This window comes from Alnus glutinosa, chromosome 7 (assembly GCF_958979055.1).
Source record: "Alnus glutinosa chromosome 7, dhAlnGlut1.1, whole genome shotgun sequence".
Classification (NCBI taxonomy): Eukaryota; Viridiplantae; Streptophyta; class Magnoliopsida; order Fagales; family Betulaceae; genus Alnus; species Alnus glutinosa.
In genome coordinates this window covers 30,063,822-30,085,981 of record NC_084892.1, presented here as the reverse complement: position 1 = coordinate 30,085,981, position 22,160 = coordinate 30,063,822, and the positions used below count along the sequence as shown (strand labels likewise).

Genomic DNA, 22,160 nt, shown 5'->3' with positions numbered 1-22,160 from the left:
AATTAATTTTATAAAATAATGTGACAATTTGTGTAAATACTAATTATATTAATTATTAAAATGTAAATTGTCACGTAATAATTTAAATACTGAAATGTGAATTTATCATATCACAATTTATATGAAACTTATTTGTCATAAAATTTAAATTGTCACTTTAATTTGTATAAAAAAAATTTGTAGGTTAAGGATTCGACTTTGTACGGTTGTACCTGCCGTATGTTTTGTCCGTTGCTGAGACCGTTATCGGTTACTACTCGGTTTCATAAAATGCTCATCAATTTCCATGTACAAATTAACCCCATAATTAAATGCATTTAGCTAAGCCTAGCGCGCTAATGAACGAGGACCAAGCGGTTACAGATGGTATTAACTAAAAATGTCAAGGGTGTAAGGGTAATTCCATCAAGAGTCGTTTAGGTCCCAGGTTCCTGGGCTTTTCGTTGCAGCGTACAAATCTCTATTTATCAAGAAAAGAACGAGTGGAAAAAGTTCGTACATTCTCCAATTTAGCTTAATATATTCCGTACGTCGACGTTTAGCTCTCTTGGTCAATTTCTGATTCTAGGTCGTCGATTCGAATTTCAAATTCACTCAAATCGCCCAAATTGTGATGGTGATTAGCCGGCGCTTCAAATCGATCTCAATCTAGAGGTAATATGGCTTTTCTTGTGTATTCTTCTCTTATTCGAGTCATTCCTTTTGTTTTCTAGATTTACGTGCTTAGGTTGTTTTGTTGGCTATGTGTTTATTGCTGTTATTGCCTTTTCGTTCATCATGCTTGGTTTCGAAATTATTGATGTAGGGACTATGGGGAATTAGCTTTGCTTTGCCAAGCCGAGGTTGAATACGATGTTGTTTGTAAAATGTTGAAAGTAGATAGTGGATATCATCGTTTGGGTTACCGGAACTTCTGGAAGCATAATTTTCGTTGCTTGTTTTTCTTTTTCGGGGGCAGATTTTGATTTTGATTTTTAATTTTTAATTTTTGCTTCTTGTATTAATCTTTGATATAAATTATTTGCAACTCAACGGAATTTCTATGATTGCGATGAACTTTTGGGCATGTTGTATGTATATTATATTCATTAAATTAATGGATTGTTCAACTTTCAGGGTACTGCTGGACTACTGGCTTTTGAGTTTAGCTAGGAGTTTGGATTTTAGACATCAACATGGGAGTTTGCTTGGGAAGGGTAAGTGTTTTTTGATACACTTGTGTCAAATTCTTCGATAAAATTTTATTATGAGACAAAAGAATAAAGGAAGAAGGAGAATCTTCTCCAATTTGTTCTATGCTCTTGTGGAAATCACTAGGTGTTTGCTTATTTTGGGGTTATATTTCCTTTGTTCTTAATTCCTCTTTTATTTTGATTTTATTATTTACATCTTTTTTCTGATAAAATGCGAGAGCGGTAAAATAGTGAAATAGTTCATGAGAAGATATTGTCCCGACATCCTAGATAAATCAAAATTTTGAGGAGGGGATTATCTAGGGGAAATGGTTTTGTCTCACTGATTCTCATATTTGGAAACTTGGAAGAATGCGGAGTCTTGTCTGTCGTGGGTTTTGCATATGCTCCTAACTAGATTGTCTTATTTTAGGTTAAATTTTCAATTGGCAAGTTTTTGCGGATTGGATAATAGAACCTCTACACTGGTAAGTTGCACTCTTAATTCTATCTCACTGTTGGATGCATTCGGACGTAACCCTTGATTTGTTAATCCTCAACTGCCTAGTTAAAACAAGTTGAACCTTAGGAATTAAATATAACAGCTGCGGATTAATTAGTGGCTGAGGTTGAATAGTTAAACCATATCAGCTGTGGCATGAAAGATGGTAAGCATAGCAAATGCGCTATTGGTTTGTCGCAATTGCTTGTATTACCTTTCTGGGCTACTGAAATTTCTAAGATAAACCACATGGAATCCCAGCATTTTCACATCAACAATACAATCAACTTAGGTTACGTTTGGTATGCAGAATAGCTATTCCATTTAGAAAATGAAATAGTTCTTATTAAAAATAGAAGAATGTGAAATAAAATAGCCTTGAAATAGTCATTCCCATTGCTCATGAGAGAATGACTATTCCAAGGCTATTCTATTCCACATTCTTCCATTCCTAAAAAAAAATATTTCATTTTTCTTATGGAATAGCCATTCCGCGTACCAAACGTAATGTTAGTGTTCAAAATTGTTGATGTAGTTTTTGGTCCGGCCTGACTGGCGATGGGCAATCTGCAAAATAGAGAAATCGTCACCGTTGGTCTACCGATTCTCATGAGTGAGATCCATAATGGGATTTATTCCCAACAATTACCCCCCGATTCTCATGGCTGACTTGTCCAGCTAGTCGGGCATCAAGAATCTTTTGTGTACTTGTGACGAGAGTTACCCCTGTCCTTTACTATCGAGGGTGAGGTGTCGGCCGTTAGGTGCTTGTTGGGACCACGGTTGTTGGAGTTCCTAGCAAGTGGCGTAGGTCTTACCCCCCGAGCTCGTGGCTCAATACGTGCCAAATTGTTGTTGGTGAACTTGTCGAATAAAGATTCCTTGTTGGGTCGGGCCCGAGACAAGCTCTTCATGTAGGTTCGCGGAACGAGGCTGCGTCTTTTGTGTCCCAAGTCCGGCATAACACATGAGAACTAAAATTGTACACTCGGTGATGAAGGGCAAAGGGCTTTCTCAACGATTTGAGGCCTAGTATAGAGTAACTCCATAATTTGTCCAAAAATCCTCAATATTAGAAAGTGAAGCTTGTAAGACATGATTTACTAGGTAACTCCAAAATTTTGATTAACAGTCCTCGATAACAAAGATTGGAGCCTAAAGTTTGTATAGTGTGCATCGAAGCTTAAGTATCCTCGATAACAAATATCATGATAAAATTCCCCAATGATAAAAATTAAAGCCTACCAATATTCTCCAATGGTAAAAATCAAACCTTCTTTTTCTGGAGGAGGATCATATTCTGACTCATCCCGAAATGAATCAATTATCCCACTTTTACTCAAAGAAGAGGCAATTGTGGATGTTTCATTTCTTTTCTTCTCTTTTTTTTTTTTTTTTTTTTTTTTTTTTTTAAAAAAAAATTATAATTAAGAAACTAATCTCATTAAAAAAGCGTAAGGTGCCCCTTGGTATACTAGGAGTATACAAGGAAACGCCTAATTAGAAAGAGAAAAGCAAGCGAGAAAGTCAACAAAAGTAAAAGACAAAGGGTGGACATTAGCCGTAGTCTAAAAGTACAAAGTATGATAAAACGAGGATAAAATCTCTTTCAAGGTACTTTCCAAATCCTCAAAACTCATATTGTTTCTTTCCCTCCATAAGCACCAAAAGAGGCAAATAGGTGCCATTTTCCCAATCGCAACGCTCCTTGGCCTTCCAGAGGACCACTAACAAGTAAGCAAGTCGAAAGCAAGTCGATAACCCGTCTAGACATAATCCAAGACATCTCGAAATGACTGAATAGAGAAAACTCCACAAAACAAAAGCCATATTGCAGTGAAGAAGGAGATGATCCACGGACTCCCCAGTCATCTTTCACATATAACAGCTGTTTATTACGATAATATGCTGCTTCCTAAGGTTGTTCAGGGTAAGTATCTTGCCAAGAGCCACGAACTACACAAAGAAGGTAGCCCTTGAGGGGGCTTGAGTGCACCAAACGCTTTTCCAGGGAAAGCGACTACTTCCAGAGCAAGCTAAGTTGGATGTTCTTGTTGTAGAGGATATACTGGTATGACATCTCAATTTCCGAGCATGGGTCACACTCAAGCAATCACAGTCAAATAAGTTGCTAAATGGATAACAACTAGATCCATCAAAATCTTGTTCTATGAGGAGTACAAATCTCAAGTTTTATGGGATTGATATCAACATGAGATATGATCTCTCTAGCTACATTGAACTAAGAATGGATAATAACTGCATCCATAAGAATCTCTCATAAAGAGGGATACGCGTCCCAAGATATTGGGATCTAGATATCTCAGATACTTCAGCTACTTCAGATATTTCAATTGAGATTATCTCTTACCTACCACATAAACTTGGAGCATCAATAGGGAAGGTGGTTACATAAAACCCTATAAAAGGGAGGCAATGCATCAGGTAAAACAGTCTATTTTGCAGATTGCCCATCGCTAGTCTAGACGTACCAAAAACTGCATCAACAAAAATCATGAAAATTTTGTGTTTGCTTTAATATGCAAATCCACCCTCTGTGTAGGAGTAATCTACCCAAAAACTCATAATGTCTATTGTAGTATGAAAACCTCCGCTTGAAACTGATGTAGTCAGCTGGTCAAACTTCTTCAAAAAACCAGAATATGAAATTTGTAATAGGGGTAGTTATGCCAGGTTTAGTAATCAGTCCATGTTTTGGGTTATAATATAATTGGTGTGTTCAACTAGTCTTATCAGACTCATAGTTTCGTATCTAGTAACTTATGAATGTAATTAATGTTTGTCTAGAATGACGTCCACCTTCTTCTCTTTACTGTACTCCTCCAGAGTTGTTCATGATGGGGGAGACCGGCTCTGGTGGTCTCTTTCTCACAAAGGGTCTTTTGATGTTAGTTCTTTCTATAAGGCTCTTGCTTGCAAATATGCTATCTTTTTTCCCTGGAAAAGCATTTGGCGGACCAAGGCTCCTTTGAAAGTGGCCTTCTTCGTTTGGACGGCAGCGCTTGGGAAATCCTTACCTTGGACAATCTCAGAAAGAAGCGTGTCATTGTGATTGATAGATGTTGCATGTGCAAAATGAACGGGGAGACTGTGGATCACCTTCTTCTTCATTGCGAGGTTGCACACACACTTTGGTATGCCATCCTTAGTCGCTTCAGTCTGTCTTGGGTGATGCCTCTTCGGGTGATAGACTTATTCGCCTGCTGGTGGACGGGTGGACGCTCTCGGAGTGCGGTCGTGTGGAAAATGGTTAATTGTTGCCTTATGTGGTGCTTGTGGAGGGAACGGAACGATAGACAGTTTGAGGACAAAGAAAGATCCATAGAGGAGCTCATTTCCTTTTTTCTTCATTCTTTGTACTCTTGGATGGCTGCGTATCTCGCACCTCTAGTGATTAGCTATAACGATTTCCTTGTTTTGTTTTCTTCTTCCTCTTAATTGCCTTTCTTGTATACCCCCCGTGTACTTGATTGCGCTTTGCCTTTTTTTAATAAAACCTCTCTTACTTATCAAAAAAATTAATGTTTGTCTAGAATGTCCAACAACATTTAATTTTTTATAAGTAATCGCAAATTCATTAAAAAGCGTGAAGGCGTAATCCAAGTATACAAGAGAGAAACATAGCTAGAAGCAGAAAAGTGATCTAAGAAAACATGATAGCTCATTGTAAGAAAAGAATGGAGAGTCTGTGGACCACCTTCTTATTTATTGTGAGGTTGTTTGTGCCATTTGGAATGTTTTCTTCAAACAATTCGGTATTGGACGCAATTTATTTCCATATATTTTGTTATATTTCTACTAGGTATTTTGAATAATTTGAATAAGAGACGCTTATGCTTAACTATATATTATAGTTTTAACTTATTTTTATAGTTATAATTTATTTTATCTTAAAATGAAATCTATTACTTAATATGATATGAAATATATTCTTAATATGAAATATATTAATTATATAAAATATAATAAAAAAGAAAAAAAATTAGATTATATATATATTAATAAAAAATTACTAAAAAAAAATTGTTATTGTCTTGGGTAGACGAGTAGCTATTTGTTTGCTTGTTGGTAGACCGCCGGCAGCTCTCAGAATGATGTTGTTTGGAAGATGGTGCCTTTGTGCCTTTTGTGGTGTCTTTGGAAAGAAATGAATGATAGGTATTTTGAGGACAACGAGAGGACTTTGGAGGAGTTTAAATCTTTTTTCTTCAACACTTCGTATCTTTGGACAGTTGCTTATGTTTCTCCTTTAGTGATTAGTTATCATGATTTTCTTATTCTTTTTGCTCCTACTACCTAGATGGCTTCTCTTGTATACTCTCTGTGTACATGAGGGTGCCTTATACTTTAATGATATTTTGATTAATTATAATAAAAAATGATAGTTCAAAATACTAAAATTCGAGGCAACAACCTAAAGAAAAAAGTATTTTAAAGAACAAAGACTTTAATTCCACTAAGCTCCTCCCACGGTCCTCAAAGTTCCGATCGCTTCTTTCCCTCTAGAGACACCACATAAGGCAAGGCAAAATCATCTTCCAAACTGCATGAAGCTGAAACCTACCCCTTGGCGTTCTCCAGCAGACAAAGAGATCTACCACACTCCTTGGCATAACCCAAGCAAGCCCTACACTACTAAAGATAGAATTCCAAAGAGCACTTGTAATCTCAAAGTGGAGTAGAAGATGGTCTATTGACTCCCCATTCATCTTACGCAGACAACACCACTCAACCACAATGATATGTAGATTCCTTAAATTGTCCTTAGTGAGAATCTTCCCTAAAGAGGCCGACCAAGCAAAGAAAACCATTCTCAAGGGAACATTATTCCGCTAAATACTCCTCCAAAGGAAATGAGTATTATCATGCGGAACAAGAACATTGTAGTAAGATCTAACATCAAACAACCACAATGATATATAGATTCCTTAAATTGTCCCTGGTAAGGATCTTCCCTGAAGCGGCCAACCGAGCAAAGAAAACCATTCTCAAGGGAACGTTATTCCTCTAAATACTCCTCCAAGGGAAATAAATATTATCATGAGGAACAAGAACATTGTAGTAAAATCTAACATCAAATAACTCTCTCATAAAATGAATCCGACAAAGTATGTCTTCACCACTCGTCTCACTCTAACGGAATACAAAAAAGTAAAGAGTGAGGTAAAGAGATCTATCTCCCAATCGTGAGCCACTCTGAGATAATTAATATTTCACTGATGAGAGGCACCAAAAAGTTCCCAATGGTCTGCCACTTCAGCATCCTTAAAACGGGCAATTCTAAACAAGTTCGGAAAAGTTGTTTTGAGGTCTTGATCCCCGCATCAAACAGTATGTCAGAATCGAATTTTGGAGCCATCTCCCATCTCAAATCTAGAAGTTATGCTTGTATTCTCTGCAAATTTGAATGAAAATCTAAGAAGAGAGACTTTGTTTGACTAAAATTTATTACATTGTTGGGGTTCTTCTTTTATCAGCCTCCTAAGGCTTTTATTTTCCATTTCACAGCAACATTTAATGATTGCTGCATTTTCTGGCTGCATCAGAAACTTCGGACATACTTTGGGAAGTTTATATGAAACTGATCACAAACTTTTTAAGATGGCCACACAATAAGGAAGGTGTTTAAAGAAAAATGTAACTCATGGAACAATTGGTATGATAACAATCAATGGATTATTTCTCCCAAAAAACTTAGAATTTTAGATGCAGTACAAGGTTGTTGATGGCCATTAATTCTCTGTGAGATAGCAGGCCAGTTTTATGTGTCTACTGCCTGGCAGAAAACTCTGTTCACATACATAGTTCTGTCAATTATTGTGATCTGTCAAAGCCTCAATGTTGTGATTGTGAATTGCATATTATTCTCTATGTATTTCATTTTGACCCCAAGTCATTCTACAAGAAAGTGATGATGTTGATAATGCTTGCAGCCTCAAACTGATGATGATGATTCTGAAAAGAATGTCGAGTTTGCTGGTGGGAATGTGCACCTCATCGCCACCAAGGAATCTTGGGATCAAAAGATGGCAGAAGCTAGTAGGGATGGCAAGATTGTAAGTTTTACATCACTTTTCATTTTTTGCAGGAAGGGTGAATCATGTGGAATGATGTATGGAGCTTCATTGTCTTTTATGTCATGTCTGTTTGCAGAAGTGATTTTAAATTTTCCCCATGGATTATGCGTTACTATATTCGTGAATTTGGTGAGACTGTATTCCGAGGTTCTACCTTAAAACATTGACCATTTCCATCTCAAGAATCAAGCAATCAGATGCAAGCATCATCTCTACATTTGCTTGGTCTATTGCTTTTGATCTTGATGACAAATAAATAATGGATATGGGCTCCCAAGTGTGCCACAATCCAAGATTTCAGTGGAGGGGCCTACCAGTTTATACAATAGACAAAAAAGTCCCATATAATGTCTGTCCAGACAACAAATGAAGCTCTTATAAGACTGGATTATCAAGAAGTCTTATATTTTTAGTTCAGTATACCCTGCCAATATTTGTAACATATAATCTTATGAGAAGTTTGCCGGGATTTTTCTTCCCCTCTGTATCTGGATATAGGATTACCAATCCAATACCCATCAAAACAGCCTGGGCGAATGGAGCCAACCCACACCTCCTAGGTCCGTTCACATTGTCATAGAAGAACGATGGAACCCTGCCTTTTTGTATTAAATTCTGTTTTCCTACTACAGGGTCTATTCATGGTGTAGATTGTCTTGAATAAACTCTGGGTAATTTATCTAAAATAACACTATGGCCTTATTTCTAATAGTCATTTTGTGGATGCATGAAAAACAAACATGCCCATTTCCCTTTCCATCTTCCTGCAATTCAAACACTTGTTGCAGTTCCAATCCCAAATCTTGCGTCTTCAAGTCTCTCTCTCTCTCTCTAATGCTGAAATCATCCCTGCATCTACTGTTACTTATTATATAGGTTCACTTTGCTGCGTTGCCTGTGAAGTTTGTATTGGTTTATTTTGTGGGTGTTCTTTTACAGGTTTTCTTTTTAAATTTAATTTTAATTGAAGCTGTATGTTCAACAGGTAATTGCTAACTTCAGTGCAACATGGTGTGGTCCTTGTAAGATGGTTGCACCGTTTTATTGTGAATTATCTGAGAAATACCCATCTCTCATGTTCTTAGTGGTTGATGTCGAAGAACTAACTGTAAGTAATTAAGTTTTGTCATACTTTTAGAAAAGATCACTAGCTGGCCTATGGCCTAGAAGGATGAGGATCTCCTGTTATTTGGCTGTGAAATTCGAGTAGCCTAATAACAGGGAATCCCAATCCGGCCAAGAAACTCCACCAGCATGACAAACATGCCTAAAAAAAGTGTTAATAGAGAGACAGGAAACAAGCATCCAAATAAGAAATAGTGTACGATGATTATTTCATCTGTCTAGTAGACAGTTGTTATTGGATATCTTTTTATACTAGGTCGTGTCAAGTTTATCGATTGTAAAAGAAACGTGCTAATGTGTGTTGCAGGAGTTCAGTGCTTCATGGGATATCAAAGCCACTCCAACTTTCTTCTTTCTTAAAGATGGACAGCAAGTTGACAAGCTTGTAGGAGCGAACAAGCCAGAGCTACAGAAGAAGATAACTGCAATTGTAGATTCAACTACCGAATGTCAGAAATAGCCGTCGTGCTTCGGTGCTTGTTTCTATCTAGTGAGAGGGAGCTTCATGTTTTCTGCACAGTTTGTTTTGACTAATCTGGGTGTTTCACTGTGTTCTTTGGTTTTTTTTTTTTGTTGGTGCTTTTTTCCCTGTTTAGTTGGTATGTAAATAGGACAAACGTGTGTACTTTTCATTTTCTAGATTATTTTTGGGATTGAAATTCTTGGGGTCTGAACCTGGGAATCAGTTTTCCTCTGGTTTCCAAAGATTCTGATCGAGAAATATAATAATTTCCTTCCGCACTGTTGTTGTTTACCAATTGTTTTTCAAGAGCTGAAACCAAAGTTTCGTTTCTTCTCATCCCTGCACTGGCCTGAACAACAATAAAATCCGACCTTTGGGTAAAAGGCAGTACTAGTTGCTTGAGCAGTCCGATTCCTACTGAAAGTTGTGGATCCCGATTCTCTTAAAAGGAAACTCGGGCAGGGAATGAGAGCGGGGTGCGAGACTCGGGATGTTCGGGCAAGTACCCAAGCAGTTTAGGGCGCAGAACCCACCTGCTTATACATCTTGGGCCCTGTATCTTCCTCTCTCATTTCTAGATCCTAATTCGATCGTTGTGGCCTTTAGATCAAATTCCTCTCTTGTTTGAAATTAAATTGAGAATGTAAGAGATTCTTTAAACTTCACATGCATCTTCAGTGCAGTTGGAGAAGAGCATGAATTCATATGGTTTTTAGTGGTCGATTATACCTAGCGTTGCGAATTCTTCCAAAATCAAGAATAAAAATGCCTCTTTTGACCAGTTAATTAAGTTTTTACTTAATTAATTGATTATTAATTTTAATGTCACTAGGAATTTCCCCCGTGACTCAATTTTTATTTTTTATTTTTATTTTTTTTAAAAAAAAAAAAAGAACATTTACGAGTCAAAACCAAATGCAAAGGGCAACAAGGGAAAAAGATTAAGAAGGTGGATCTTTCTTGCCATCCAACTGGAGATTAGGTGAGGATTCGAAGAGATGGCTACCCACTTTTTAGCCACCCCAAAATTACTTTTTTAGTCTTACAAATTTTTTATTTGAAGGAAAAATTATAATTTTTAAAATGTTGTGATCCGACGATTATTTTAAAAGCCAATTTTAAGAATAAAAGAATAGTATATAATATTTTACTCTTTTCTATACAGTCATACCACAAGAAGAATTTATATAGATTTATTTGTTACAATGTCAACTTTATGGACCAATTTTAATTTTCCTTAAAATAAATAAATGTTTTCGAGTTGGATTGATTGAGATTGTTAATAAATATGTACAGCTGCCAGCTCGTCATCTTGACGCGCTTTTGTTTGTTTGTTGTGATGTGTTTTCTTCCTTTTTTTTTTAACTAACTTTTGAGTGAGTGGAGAAACCACGAAGAAAAGGACAAACCACATGGAGCCCCCCATACCTTTCTTCAATCAAGATTCATGACTGCCACTCTCTGTATTCGGGTGGTTAAAAATTGCCATTAAATTTTTTGATTAATTATTATTATATTTTAATTAAATAATAATTTTAAAAACTAACGTATATTCAAGATAGTCTTCCAACCACGTTAATGCCGCTGTCATGCACTAAAAATATTTTACCAACAACCAAAAGATGGACCCACCCCACATGCAAAAGACCAGAATTTATGGCAATGATTTGTATGATTTTCGAAAGTCAGACCGTCATTTGAAAGAAGAGGACCAAATTCACTACCACCTAAATATATAACTTTTTACCACCTTGTCTATGTGGCAAGGTGGTCCCTCCTCACCTTAATTTATTTTTAAAAAATAAAAAAAAAACTCAAAAAGTAGTGGGAGACAACCTTATTACATAGACAAGGTGGTAAAAAGTTGTATATTTAGGTGGCATTGAATCATTATTCAATCCAAAGATAGAGAGGAAGAGAAGGGAAACAAATGGGTAAACAAAGAGTTAATAATATGTAAATCCAAAGCAAGTGAAAGTACATAACATTATTTTTACACTCTTTTGGTGGTAGATACAAATTGGAACTAACCTTATCAAAACATATTCATGCCAAAAAAAATCAACAAGTAAATAAATATGAGAAAACAAATAAAAAACAAATATGACTACGTGCTTGATTAAGAGAAGAAAGCATATATTGCCTTACTCAGTGATTGATCAACGTCCTTTCGGGTTCATGATCTGTGAGAACACAGCACTTGGTGTCAACCCATCGGAGTCTTCACTGGCTAGACTCCGACCACCAATGCTCATACTCATTCCGGTGCTCCTCGAGTCTGAGACATTACCATCATAACCTGGGGTTGCGTCGGGATCTTGTTTCCCTTTAAAGGGCACAAATGGCTCCTCCTCGATGTCTGTTCCGCCCATACCATTGCCACTCTCCTCTGCACTCTCCTGTAGCTGCAATGCAAACTCAAGGTTCCACAGCACATCACCCATTGATGGCCTTTCAATGCCCTGATCAGCCACACACTTCATTGCAGTCTCGGCAACCTTCTTGAAGCATTCAGGTGCAATCTTCCCCTTCAGATAAGGATCGATGATCTGATCCAGAATGCCTTTCTTGTGGCAATGCGCAGCCCACTCTGCCAAGCTCACTTGCTCCTTTGGAAGAGTTGGGTTCAGTGCTGGGCGAGCACACAGGATCTCAAAAAGAACAACCCCAAATGAGTAAACATCAGATTTATCAGTCAGTTGCTGTCGCCGGAAGTACTCTGGATCCAAATATCCAAAACTTCCCTTAACAACAGTGCTGACATGTGTGTTATCCAATGTAGGACCTGTTTTTGATAACCCAAAATCTGAAACCTTGGCAACCCACTTCTCATCCAAGAGAATGTTAGTTGTCTTAACATCTCGGTGGATGATGGTGTGCTTGGCACCAGTATGGAGATAGTGTAAACCCCGAGCAGCTCCAATGCCTATCTCAAGCCTTTGCTTCCATGGCAGCGGAGGCTTTTGGGTCTTGTAAAGATGCTCACGCAGCGTTCCATGAGCCATGTAGTCATAAACAAGAATCATTTCGCAGTTTTCTTCGCAATAGCCAATCAATGAAACAAGGTGGCGATGACGAAGTTTCGAAAGCATTTCAATCTCAGTTTGAAACTCGTGTACTCCTTGTTCAGAGAGCGGGTTCCCACGCTTGATAGCTACTTTGGTTGCTCCACCATCAATTTCTCCCTTGTAAACTTTACCAAAACCTCCAACCCCAAGAAGTAGAGCCTCGTCAAACTTCTTGGTGGCAGCCTTGATCTCAGCAAATGAGAAGTGGCGGCAAAGGTTCGAAGGGTGCGAAGACGCATAACTTCCAGTACCTGTAGTGTTTGTCTTGGCAGAACCTGCCGAATGAGAATTGCCATATAGAGAAAGCGGAAGCCACCCTGAAGGACCTTCACTCGAACTTGAGTCTTTCCCATGCCTTCGGCGGCGGATAGCAGCAATAAGAAGGAAACCAACAACAATGGCTAAGACAATTCCACCACTAACACCCCCAATGATAATTGCTATCTGATTCTTTGTTTTACCATTACCGGATGATGGTCTAGCCCTTGATGGGTCAACTACATCCTGTATAGGAGCAGGAATGGGATTAGGCCCCGCCAGATTACCATTTGCGTCACTAATTTTGAATATCTCCACTCCATTCAAGATTGCATCGTAATAATTGGGCTTCTCAGTTCGGTCTGGATGCAGTTGAACCCACAAATTCTGCTGTGGACTTCCATTTGGAACAAAAACCACATAATCCTGATAAACTGGAACATAATTTTGCCCTGATGCCCAAGCAATAACATCCGCTCCAGGAAAAGCAGTTTGATTATAAAGGAAGATGTCAAACACTCTTTGATTCAACTTGGTTATATTTGCCTGAACCTCACAGAAATGAAGCCGAACAAGGTAAGAGAACCCTGAATCGACCGAGAAAATCCAAGTCAAATTGTAATTGAGATTGATCTGATTATTTGGCCCCATGGATCTAGCAGTGGAATAGACATCCTTTGGTGCAACATAAGTAGGCATGCCTGTCGGGTACTTGATCGTCGCTTTGGGATCGGCAGCAATTGCAACCCCAATCGCTGCCCCGTAGAGGTATGGCGTGTCATCATACCAAGACCTATAAAGACCCGTATCCTGGGAGGGCGGGATATCATTTCCACCCACATTCAACCGATACACATTCTCAAGCGCAGTGCTGTTATCAATATTATAATTATTAGGCTGACCCACAACCATGAAACCAGTAATTGGACTACTATAAAGATCAGGCATTGAAACAATCTCAATCCCATTCACAAAAGCATATGCCTTTGGAGCTTTGGCCGACGGGGTGAAACTTATATCCAATTTGTTACCATCAACATTGATCACATACTCCTTAACAATGAAAGCAAAGTTCAAAGCTTGTGTTGTTTGCGCAGCACTGAAGTTGTTGAGAAGAGTATACGACCCAGCCGTGACAGAGAACAGGCCATCAGAGGCATTTAGGCCAGCATAGGAAGCAGGGTAGAAGTAAAGACGCACAAATTTACGACCAATTACAACGGGAACGCTATATGTGAAATTGGTGTAGAAAACCCGAGCAGTCATGTAAGGGACTTGAGGGACCGAAGGGTCCTGAGTAGCGGCTTTGGAGGTGGTGGTTTTCCCACCCGCCATCAGATATTTGGAGTTAACATCCGTGCTCCAATTCTGATTATCGCTATCGGCAGTATCCGAGGGTGCCCCACAAGCTAAGAGGATTTTCTCGGCCGGTACATAGTTGTCGGCTAGAATTACGTGAATCAATGACAGGGCCAAGTAAAGACTAAAGGGTATGGACAAGGAACCAAGTTTATCTCTGTTCCTCATCTCAAAATTCAAAATTCTAGCCGCTCAGCTACAGTTTCAGAGTAAAAACTTGTAAATTTTTCTTTGGATCTGATTTGGAAGGAGATTGAATCACTGACGAAATCAGTCAGAGCCAAGAAGACGCATATGACTCGAAGAAATTGAGGGCCAAGTTCAATCTCGGAGTTGAAAACAACGATTAACGCAAAGATCTGAGTTTCTGAACACTCAAATCAAGATCAGAGCTTAGAAATATTAACTCATGAAATCTCCAGTTTTCAGATAAAAGAATATCAATCAAGACCCACGCATAACAAGAGAACAAGATTCAACTGTGAGCCAAAACCCATTAAAATATCAGATCCAAATAACCAACTAGCTCAAAAAGGAAGAAACTTTAAGAAGCTGACGACCAAGCAGAGATTGGATGAAGTTTCAAATATAGCAGAAAGTGCAGGACAGAGAGCACAAAGATCGAACACAACAGATTTCAAGCCATTTTAAGCCTGAGAACAGAGACAGTGCGGGGATGAGAATTTTTACCTTTTTGGACCAGTAGCTCAAGACTCTGACTCTGACCGAGCTGAACCGGACGAGTTACGGCTTGAGAGCTTTGGAACTCAGCGATGGCGGAAATGGCTTTCAATGAAGGCTGGTAAAGTAGTAGCTTGCTTGCGTTTTATATTTTCTTTCTTAAACTCTTTTCTGTTTTATATTAGTTCCTTTAAGGATTATTAGACCCGGGAATGGGATGCAGTGAGATCTGCAAAATGACGGATGTGACCCTCGATGTGAGACTGTATGCGGCCTTGATTACGATTTTGGGTCTCTTTGTTAAATATATGTTCCGGAGATTTTTTTTATTTTTATTTTTTATTTAAAAAAGTATTTTAACTGAAGTGGAAAGTGTTTTGATATTTTTAGAAATGTTTTTATTTTTGAAAATAGAGTAAAAGACAGAAAATGAATAAAGTCAAAGCTTTTTTTTTATTATTTTTCTTTTTAAGTTGTTCTAATTCAGTTATTTAAAATACATGTAATTTTTTTTTATATGCATATTTAATAAACATCTAAAATAATGAAATGTGTTTTTCATATGTTTAAAAGGACATATATATTACTTTTTCAAAATTAAATTATAGTATAAATTCGTAAGAAATTTATGTTGATATTTTTTTAAATATAAGTGAATTTAATAAATCAAACGAGAGAAAATTGCTCAATCTAAAGGAAACGGGCTCGTTTTAGAACAAGTAAAAGCATTAATAAGCAATTTAAAACGCAAACCACTTGTAATCTATTTTCATATTTATATCAACTCACGAAGAAAAAACAAAAAAAAACAAAAGAGAATCTCTGAGAAAAAGAAAGAAGCCATGTGTCAGAATTTGGTAGTTGGATGACAGACGAGGAAGGAAGTGATCACAGCGGGGCAACGCGTTGAAAGGAAAATCGGAGAACGCGTTTCTCTCGGCTGCGAAAGCTGCATTCCATACAGCCTTTAGAGCTGGCTGGGGACTGGGGACTGGGGAGTACATCCTGCCTGTGATTGTCTTTGCATCAGGACCGTTCATATCAAGACTTACGGTGGGTCCGAAAGCCGAGATGGATGATCCATAGCTGTGCACAGCTGACACCGCCATGGTCGGGACCACTTACGAAATTAAATGACAGGTAGGCACGATAGTCTTTGACTCTTTGTCCTGACTCCTCTAACCAACATTATGCCATCCAACATCCTTAAATGTATGTTACCTGCACGTCCTCTGGGGCCCCGTGCTAATGCCAGAAGAAAACAAAGGCATCATTTTATTTTATGGGTAAAGCTAATTAACCGAAACTTCCTAATGCCCAATTTGTATCTGTGCAGACTGCAGTAAATTATTGGGAGAGATTTAAACATGAAATTTTATATGAATTATCTCCTAATTATTGATCAAATTACTAAGGATCTCGACCTTTGGTGGCGATTGTTGCGTATTGGATGGAACAAAATGCATTTGCCTAGAGAATTTATCTTTGCCACTCCCTGACTAGCGGTGCACGTGATGGGCCACCTTCAAAATAGAGAAAAGCCACCAAAAAAACAGTTAGTTCTTGAGAGCCTGAAAATGTTACGATGTTTAAGTCAATAAATCGTTATCTAAAAAAGATTGTGAAGTAAAGAGTTAAAAGATGAGTTTTTTGGGGGGTTGTGTCCCTTGTACAGTGAATCTCTTTGAAATTAGTCCTTGATGCCAGTCACGTGGCAAGTGGCAAGTTGCAATTGCCTGATTAGTTTTCATGTAGCGGGTTGCCTGAGTGAGCCTATTGGTAATTATTTATATTCACACCAACAAGTAATTATAGTGAGTTTTAATTATAATTTGATTAATCTTTTTTAAGACTAAACGCAGATAGAGTTTGGATCAGCAAAATGCACTTTCTGAAAATAATGTTAGCTGTTAGAACAGTTTTCAATCCGGTGGCGTGTAGATCTTTGATTTGCCGTGTTCTTCGTAATCTGCAAGGAAGAACAAACATTGCGTCAGAGGGGGGGTCTCCCGACGTCCCCTCTCCGATGCCTAAGTCAGTAGGCAATTTTGGAGAGTATTGAGAGTCGAGAGTTTAGTATATTTTCAGCACATATTCAGAGTGTATTTTGTACCTGGGGTAGCAGCCTATTTATAGGCGTATAATTCTCAACCGCATTGTTCTACTTTCATGTCATGGCTGAGTGGGACCCATAGTGGGATGAGATAGAGGTTGAGTGGGAGAGTGGGACACTTACTCATGTGACAATGTATTTATCACCATGTGTTCCAAATATAGCCTTCAAGGTGTTATAAGATTCTGTTAAGCCTTAGTGACTGAGTGGGTTAAGTTGAGCCAGTATTATCAACTGGGCTCTGGTTCGAGTATAGGCTCATTTGCTTGAGGGATGATAATTTCCCTAACAGATACCCCCCGATTTCCATTGGCTGATTTGTCCAACTGGTCGGGCATTGGGAATCTTCTTTTGTACTTGCAGATGGGGCTATTTTTGTCCATTGATAATGAGGATTCAATGTTGATGGTCAGACGCTTGTGGAGACCATGGTTGTCGGAGTGTCTAGTAAGTGGCATAGCTTTTACCCCCTTGTGCTTGTGACTTTTTGCATGTGGTAGTAATTTTGAATGCTCAAAACTGTTCGCAGTTGAAGCCTTTCACTTGCCGTTGACAAATCGAAAGATTTCCTAAATGCATCAATATGGCAATCTTTTTCATTTGACAATGTTCTATTTGAGATACACGGGCTATCTCGGCCTCGGGATATTTTTGTCTCGGAAAAATCTGTCTCGGAGACATTTTTAGACTTGAAAATTTTTTAGTCTCGGAAATTTTTTTGTCTCGGAGACATTTTTAGACTTGAAAATTTTTTCGTCTCGGAGACTTTTTTAGTCTCGGAAAATTTGTTGTCTCGGAGACTTTTTTAGACTCGGAAATTTTTTTGTCTAGGAGACATTTTCAAACTTGGAAAATTTTTCATCTCGGAGACATTTTCAAAATTGGAAAATTTTTTGTCTTGAAGACATTTTCAGACTTGGAAAATTTTTCAATCTCGGAGACTTTTTTAGTCTCGGAAAATTTTTTGTCTCGGAGACTACTTGTCTCGGAAATTTTTTGTCTCGGAGACATATTTAGACTTGAAATTTTTTTTGTCTCGGAGACTTTTTTAGTTTCGGAAAATTTTTTGTCTCGGAGACTTTTTCAAACTTGGGAAATTTTTCGTCTCAGAGACTTCCTTAGTCTCGGAAAATATTTTTGTCTCAGAGACATTTTCAGACTTGAAAAATTTTTCATCTCGGAGACTTTTTCAAACTTGGAAAATTTTTCGTCTCGAAGACTTTTTTAGTCTCGGAAAATTTTTCTGTCTTGGAGACATTTTCAGACTTGGAAAATTTTTCATCTCGAAGACTTTTTTAGTCTCGGAAATTTTTTTGCCTCAGAGACATTTTCTTTTGTAAGGGTTGTCTCCCTGTTTGGTTTGTTGTGATGACTTTTGCCGAAGCCGAATCCCTGAAATCTATTAGAATAGATGTATATATGTATCAAATAATAATTAGTTTGCACACCTGAGTTGATAGGCTGATTTCCAAGCAAATGTGTTTGTTGGCGTTTGATGATGTTTAGAGCCTTGGCTGAGGCTTTGGATGCTCTGACTGGTGTCGAGGCTTTTTTGCGCTCAAATCGTGCCGAGTAATCTCGAGGCAGGATGAGGTTGTAGTGCTTGAATCCCCTCAACGTGATTCAAGCCTCGGCATTTGTCCGGTTTGAATCCCCTCAACGTGATTCAAATCTCGGAATTTGTCCGGTTTGAATCCCCTCAACGTGATTCAAAACTCGGAATTTGACCGACTTGAATCCCCTCAACGTGATTCAAGTCTCGGAGTTTGTCCGCTTTGAATCCCCTCAACGTGATTCAAAACTCCAAACTGGACCGACTTGAACCCCCTCAACGTGATTCAAGTCTCGGAGTTTGTCCGCTTTGAATCCCCTCAACGTGATTCAAAACTCCAAACTGGACCGACTTGAACCCCCTCAACGTGATTCAAGTCTCGGCATTTCTACGACTTGAATCCCCTCAACGTGATCCAAGTCTCAGAGTTTGTTGTGATGGCTTTTTGCGTTTTAGTATGCAACACAGGATCTTCTGGAAGCCACCTGTCTTCCAATGAATATTCTCTAGTTGGTTGCCATCAAAATTCTCTCGACGGGCCCTTTTGACGAGCTCTTGACTTTTGTAGCCAAGGAAGACCTGCGTAGGAGAAGCTTGACAAAGCATAAGTATTTTTTTTTTATAATTTTCGGATCTCACTGGATAGAAACCTCTGGTATGAAATATTAGCCTTGATTGTGTCTAAAAGGCACATAAGTATGCATATATGCAGCAGAATCTAGCAATTAACAATTTATTAATGCAAAGTATGCGAAATTGCACTAAGATTCAATCATGCGATTTGATATAGTCTTCTGTTTCAGTTTTCTCTATTTTAGTGAGTTGGTACCCCCCAACTTTTATACTTAGCTAATTGTTAGCTAAGTATGAAAGTTTAGGATATTTGTTTTGTACTACTAAAGGAAAAGTTTGTGAGTACCCCCCAATTTTTAGACATGATGTGTAATCATTTTATATGTTACGGTGAGAAGTTCATTTTAAACTTCACTGATCAATGCATGAGATATATTTGACTGTCTAAAAATTTATGAGTAGGCTAGCATAAATGAAAATGCAAAGAGTAAACTTATCTCCATATTCGATGAAATTGTGCATTGAGCCTCGATCGGATTGCTCCCTTGGCTTGGAATGTTTCCACAGCTCTGAATTTATCTTTGTCTCGGATTTTTATCCTCGAAAAAATTGGAGCCTCGGTCGGATTAAAGCTTCGGTCGAATTTTATCCTCAGTAAAATTGGATCCTCGACTCAGATTTCACTTTCGGTGAAATTGGACCCTCGGTCGGATTAGATCCTCGGTAAAATTGGATCCTCGGTTCGGATTTCACTTTCGGGAAAATTGGACCCTCGGTCAAATTTTATCCTCAGTAAGATTGGATCCTCGGCTCGGATTTCACTCTCGGTGAAAATTGGACCCTCGGTCGGATTTATCCTTGACTCGGATTTTTCCTTTGACTCGGATTTTTACCCTTGACTCGGATTTTCATGGCTTCGGATTTTTCACCCTCTGGAAAATTGAACCCTCGGCTCGGATTTCACTCTCTTTGAAATTGGACCCTCGGTCGGATTTATCCTTGACTCGGATTTTTCCTTTGACTCAGATTTTTACCCTTCACTCGGATTTTCACGGCTTCGGATTTTTCACCCTCGGCTCGGATTTTCATGGCTCGGATTTTTCACCCTCAGCTCGGATTTTCATGGCTTCAGATTTTTCAACCTCGGGCTCGGAATTTATTCTTGGGTCAGGTTTTTTTTTTCAGCTCGGAATTTCACCCTCGGTCAGAATTTATCCTCGGCTCGGATTTTCCTATACACGGATTGCACCCATGAAGCAGTAGATCTTCAAGAAGTCGTAAATTTAATTGCCTGTGAATGAAAGATGGGTTGGTGGCGAACATGTCGCTTTCCATTATATATGAAACGTAAATGGTTATTGTCAAGCACAATTATCAATTTTCAAACTCATATGCCACCTCTTTTTATGTCTTTGTACAAAGTGTACGGAGATTAGAAGCAGCTCTACCCATTAACCTTTGTTTGTTAGAAAACAAAGAGATAGAAGTGCTTTATCAATTATCGTAATATTCTTGATTGGGTATGACATCTCCTTGAATATTAGTCAAACAAGAGGCTATTGAGTCAATTGCTGAATGCTAAAAATTAACAAATAGACTGACAACACATTAGAATAAACTTATCTCATTTTTGATGGGGTGAGTATTGATTTGGTGCCAACTGAGAATAAATCTGTCATATTTGTTGCATGTAAGCCCAAATCTGTGCGAATTTGCTTCTGTTGATGAGAGACGTGATATGATCGCAAGTCACCATTCTGATTTTTTTTTTTGTAAGGAACGATTTGTCGTTCCCACAGACGGCGCCAAACTGTTAGAACAGTTTTCAGTCCGGTGACGTGTAGATCTTTGATTCGCCGTGTTCTTCGTAATCTGCGAGGAAGAACAAACAATGCGTCAGAGGGGGGGGGTCTCCCGACGTCCCCTCTCTGATGCCTAAGTCAGTGGGCAATTTTGGAGAGTATTGAGAGTCGAGAGTTTAGTATATTTTCAGCACATATTTAGAGTGTATTTTGTACCTGGGGTAGCAGCCTATTTATAGGTGTATAATTCTCAACCGCATTGTTCTACTTTCATGTCATGGTTGAGTGGGACCCATAGTGAGATGAGATAGAGGTTGAGTGGGAGAGTGGGACACTTACTCATGTGATAATGTATTTATCACTATGTGTTCCAAATATAGCCTTCAAGGTGTTATAAGATTCTGTTAAGCCTTAGTGACTGAGTGGGTTAAGTTGGGCCAGCAATATCAACTGGGCTCTGGTTCGAGTATAGGCCCATTTGCTTGAGGGATGATAATTTCCCTAACATTAGCTATTTTGAACAGCCCATTAAACTTGGAGGCCAGGCCTTTGTTTCTAGAATGTTAGCAATTGGGCCTGCAACATCTTTGCTTTGCAGCCCAACCGGAAAAGATGATGCTATCTCATCGACAAACGCCTGCGCCGCCGTTGAAGAGAAGCAACGACAGTTGAGGCATAAGCCTTGAGAGTTCAGGGAACATTTATTATTTGGACCAATCATGGCAGAAGAAACTCCCATGGGAAGTGAAGGATGATATATACCACTACCAGTACCAGATGTGAAATGTGAAATGTGAAAATACTTCTTTCTAGTCACTCGTGAAACCGTAAGCACGATTGGGTGGTTCTAGATTACTAGTGTTGGTCAAAGACTCAAAGATATGCAAGCTTAGCCTTAAATTGGATTAGAAGGAATATCGATTCTGAAAATAAGAGTAATTTTTCTGGGGACTATACATGGAAGTACACTTTTTACCTGAATAGAGTAATCACCAACCTTTCTCGGGAGCGGCTCACAGCTCCGAAACGCTGCTGCTCCTCCTCCTCCTCCTCTCTCTCTCTCAGTAGCTTCTAGCAGAAAAAAAGGAGTATAATCTCTTTTTTTCTTCCTTATATATTAACAGGCCCAACCAAGGAATGTCTACAATTTCCAAAAGCCTTTAGGTGCAATTGCCCCCCGTTTACACTATGTAGCTCCGCCCCTGATGTCAAGATCGTACCTTAGAATATGATGTATTTGCAACTTTACTCCTACCCTTCAATTGTTTTTCAGTAGGCCATAGCTGAAAGTGACAAGAAGGCAGTGGATGGAGGCAGCAAAGGAAGGACATTGTCTTGGCTTCAAAGTTAGAAACTTGGTCCCTTCTTGAGTACTTTCCTTCTGTACTTCGATA

The 22,160-nt window shown here is 38.6% G+C and overlaps 2 protein-coding genes across 2 annotated transcripts; one reads left to right on the top strand and one right to left on the bottom strand.

Moving 5' to 3' along the window:
• Positions 1–434: 434 nt before the first annotated feature.
• Positions 435–9,639, top strand: LOC133874209 (thioredoxin H-type). Its single transcript, XM_062312075.1, has 5 exons — positions 435–654; positions 1,117–1,196; positions 7,629–7,751; positions 8,758–8,880; positions 9,205–9,639. Exons 2-5 carry the CDS (start codon positions 1,176–1,178, stop codon positions 9,355–9,357), a joined length of 420 nt encoding a protein of 139 aa, XP_062168059.1. The 5' UTR covers positions 435–654; positions 1,117–1,175; the 3' UTR covers positions 9,358–9,639.
• Positions 9,640–11,291: 1,652 nt separating this feature from the next.
• LOC133874216 (receptor-like protein kinase FERONIA) lies at positions 11,292–14,883 on the bottom strand. The gene has a single exon (XM_062312085.1). The coding sequence runs from the start codon at positions 14,211–14,213 to the stop codon at positions 11,520–11,522; it is 2,694 nt and encodes an 897-aa protein (XP_062168069.1). The 5' UTR covers positions 14,214–14,883; the 3' UTR covers positions 11,292–11,519.
• Between the last annotated feature and the right edge of the window lie 7,277 nt (positions 14,884–22,160).

Bases quoted from the DNA above. Each gene is read 5' to 3' on its own strand.
- LOC133874209 (XM_062312075.1), top strand. From the start codon at position 1,176: ATGGGAGTTTGCTTGGGAAGG. The intron at 7,752-8,757 runs GTAAGTTTTACA...TATGTTCAACAG, and splicing joins CTAGTAGGGATGGCAAGATT to GTAATTGCTAACTTCAGTGC. The intron at 8,881-9,204 runs GTAAGTAATTAA...TGTGTGTTGCAG, and splicing joins TTGATGTCGAAGAACTAACT to GAGTTCAGTGCTTCATGGGA.
- LOC133874216 (XM_062312085.1), bottom strand. From the start codon at position 14,213: ATGAGGAACAGAGATAAACTTGGTTCCTTGTCCATACCCTTTAGTCTT.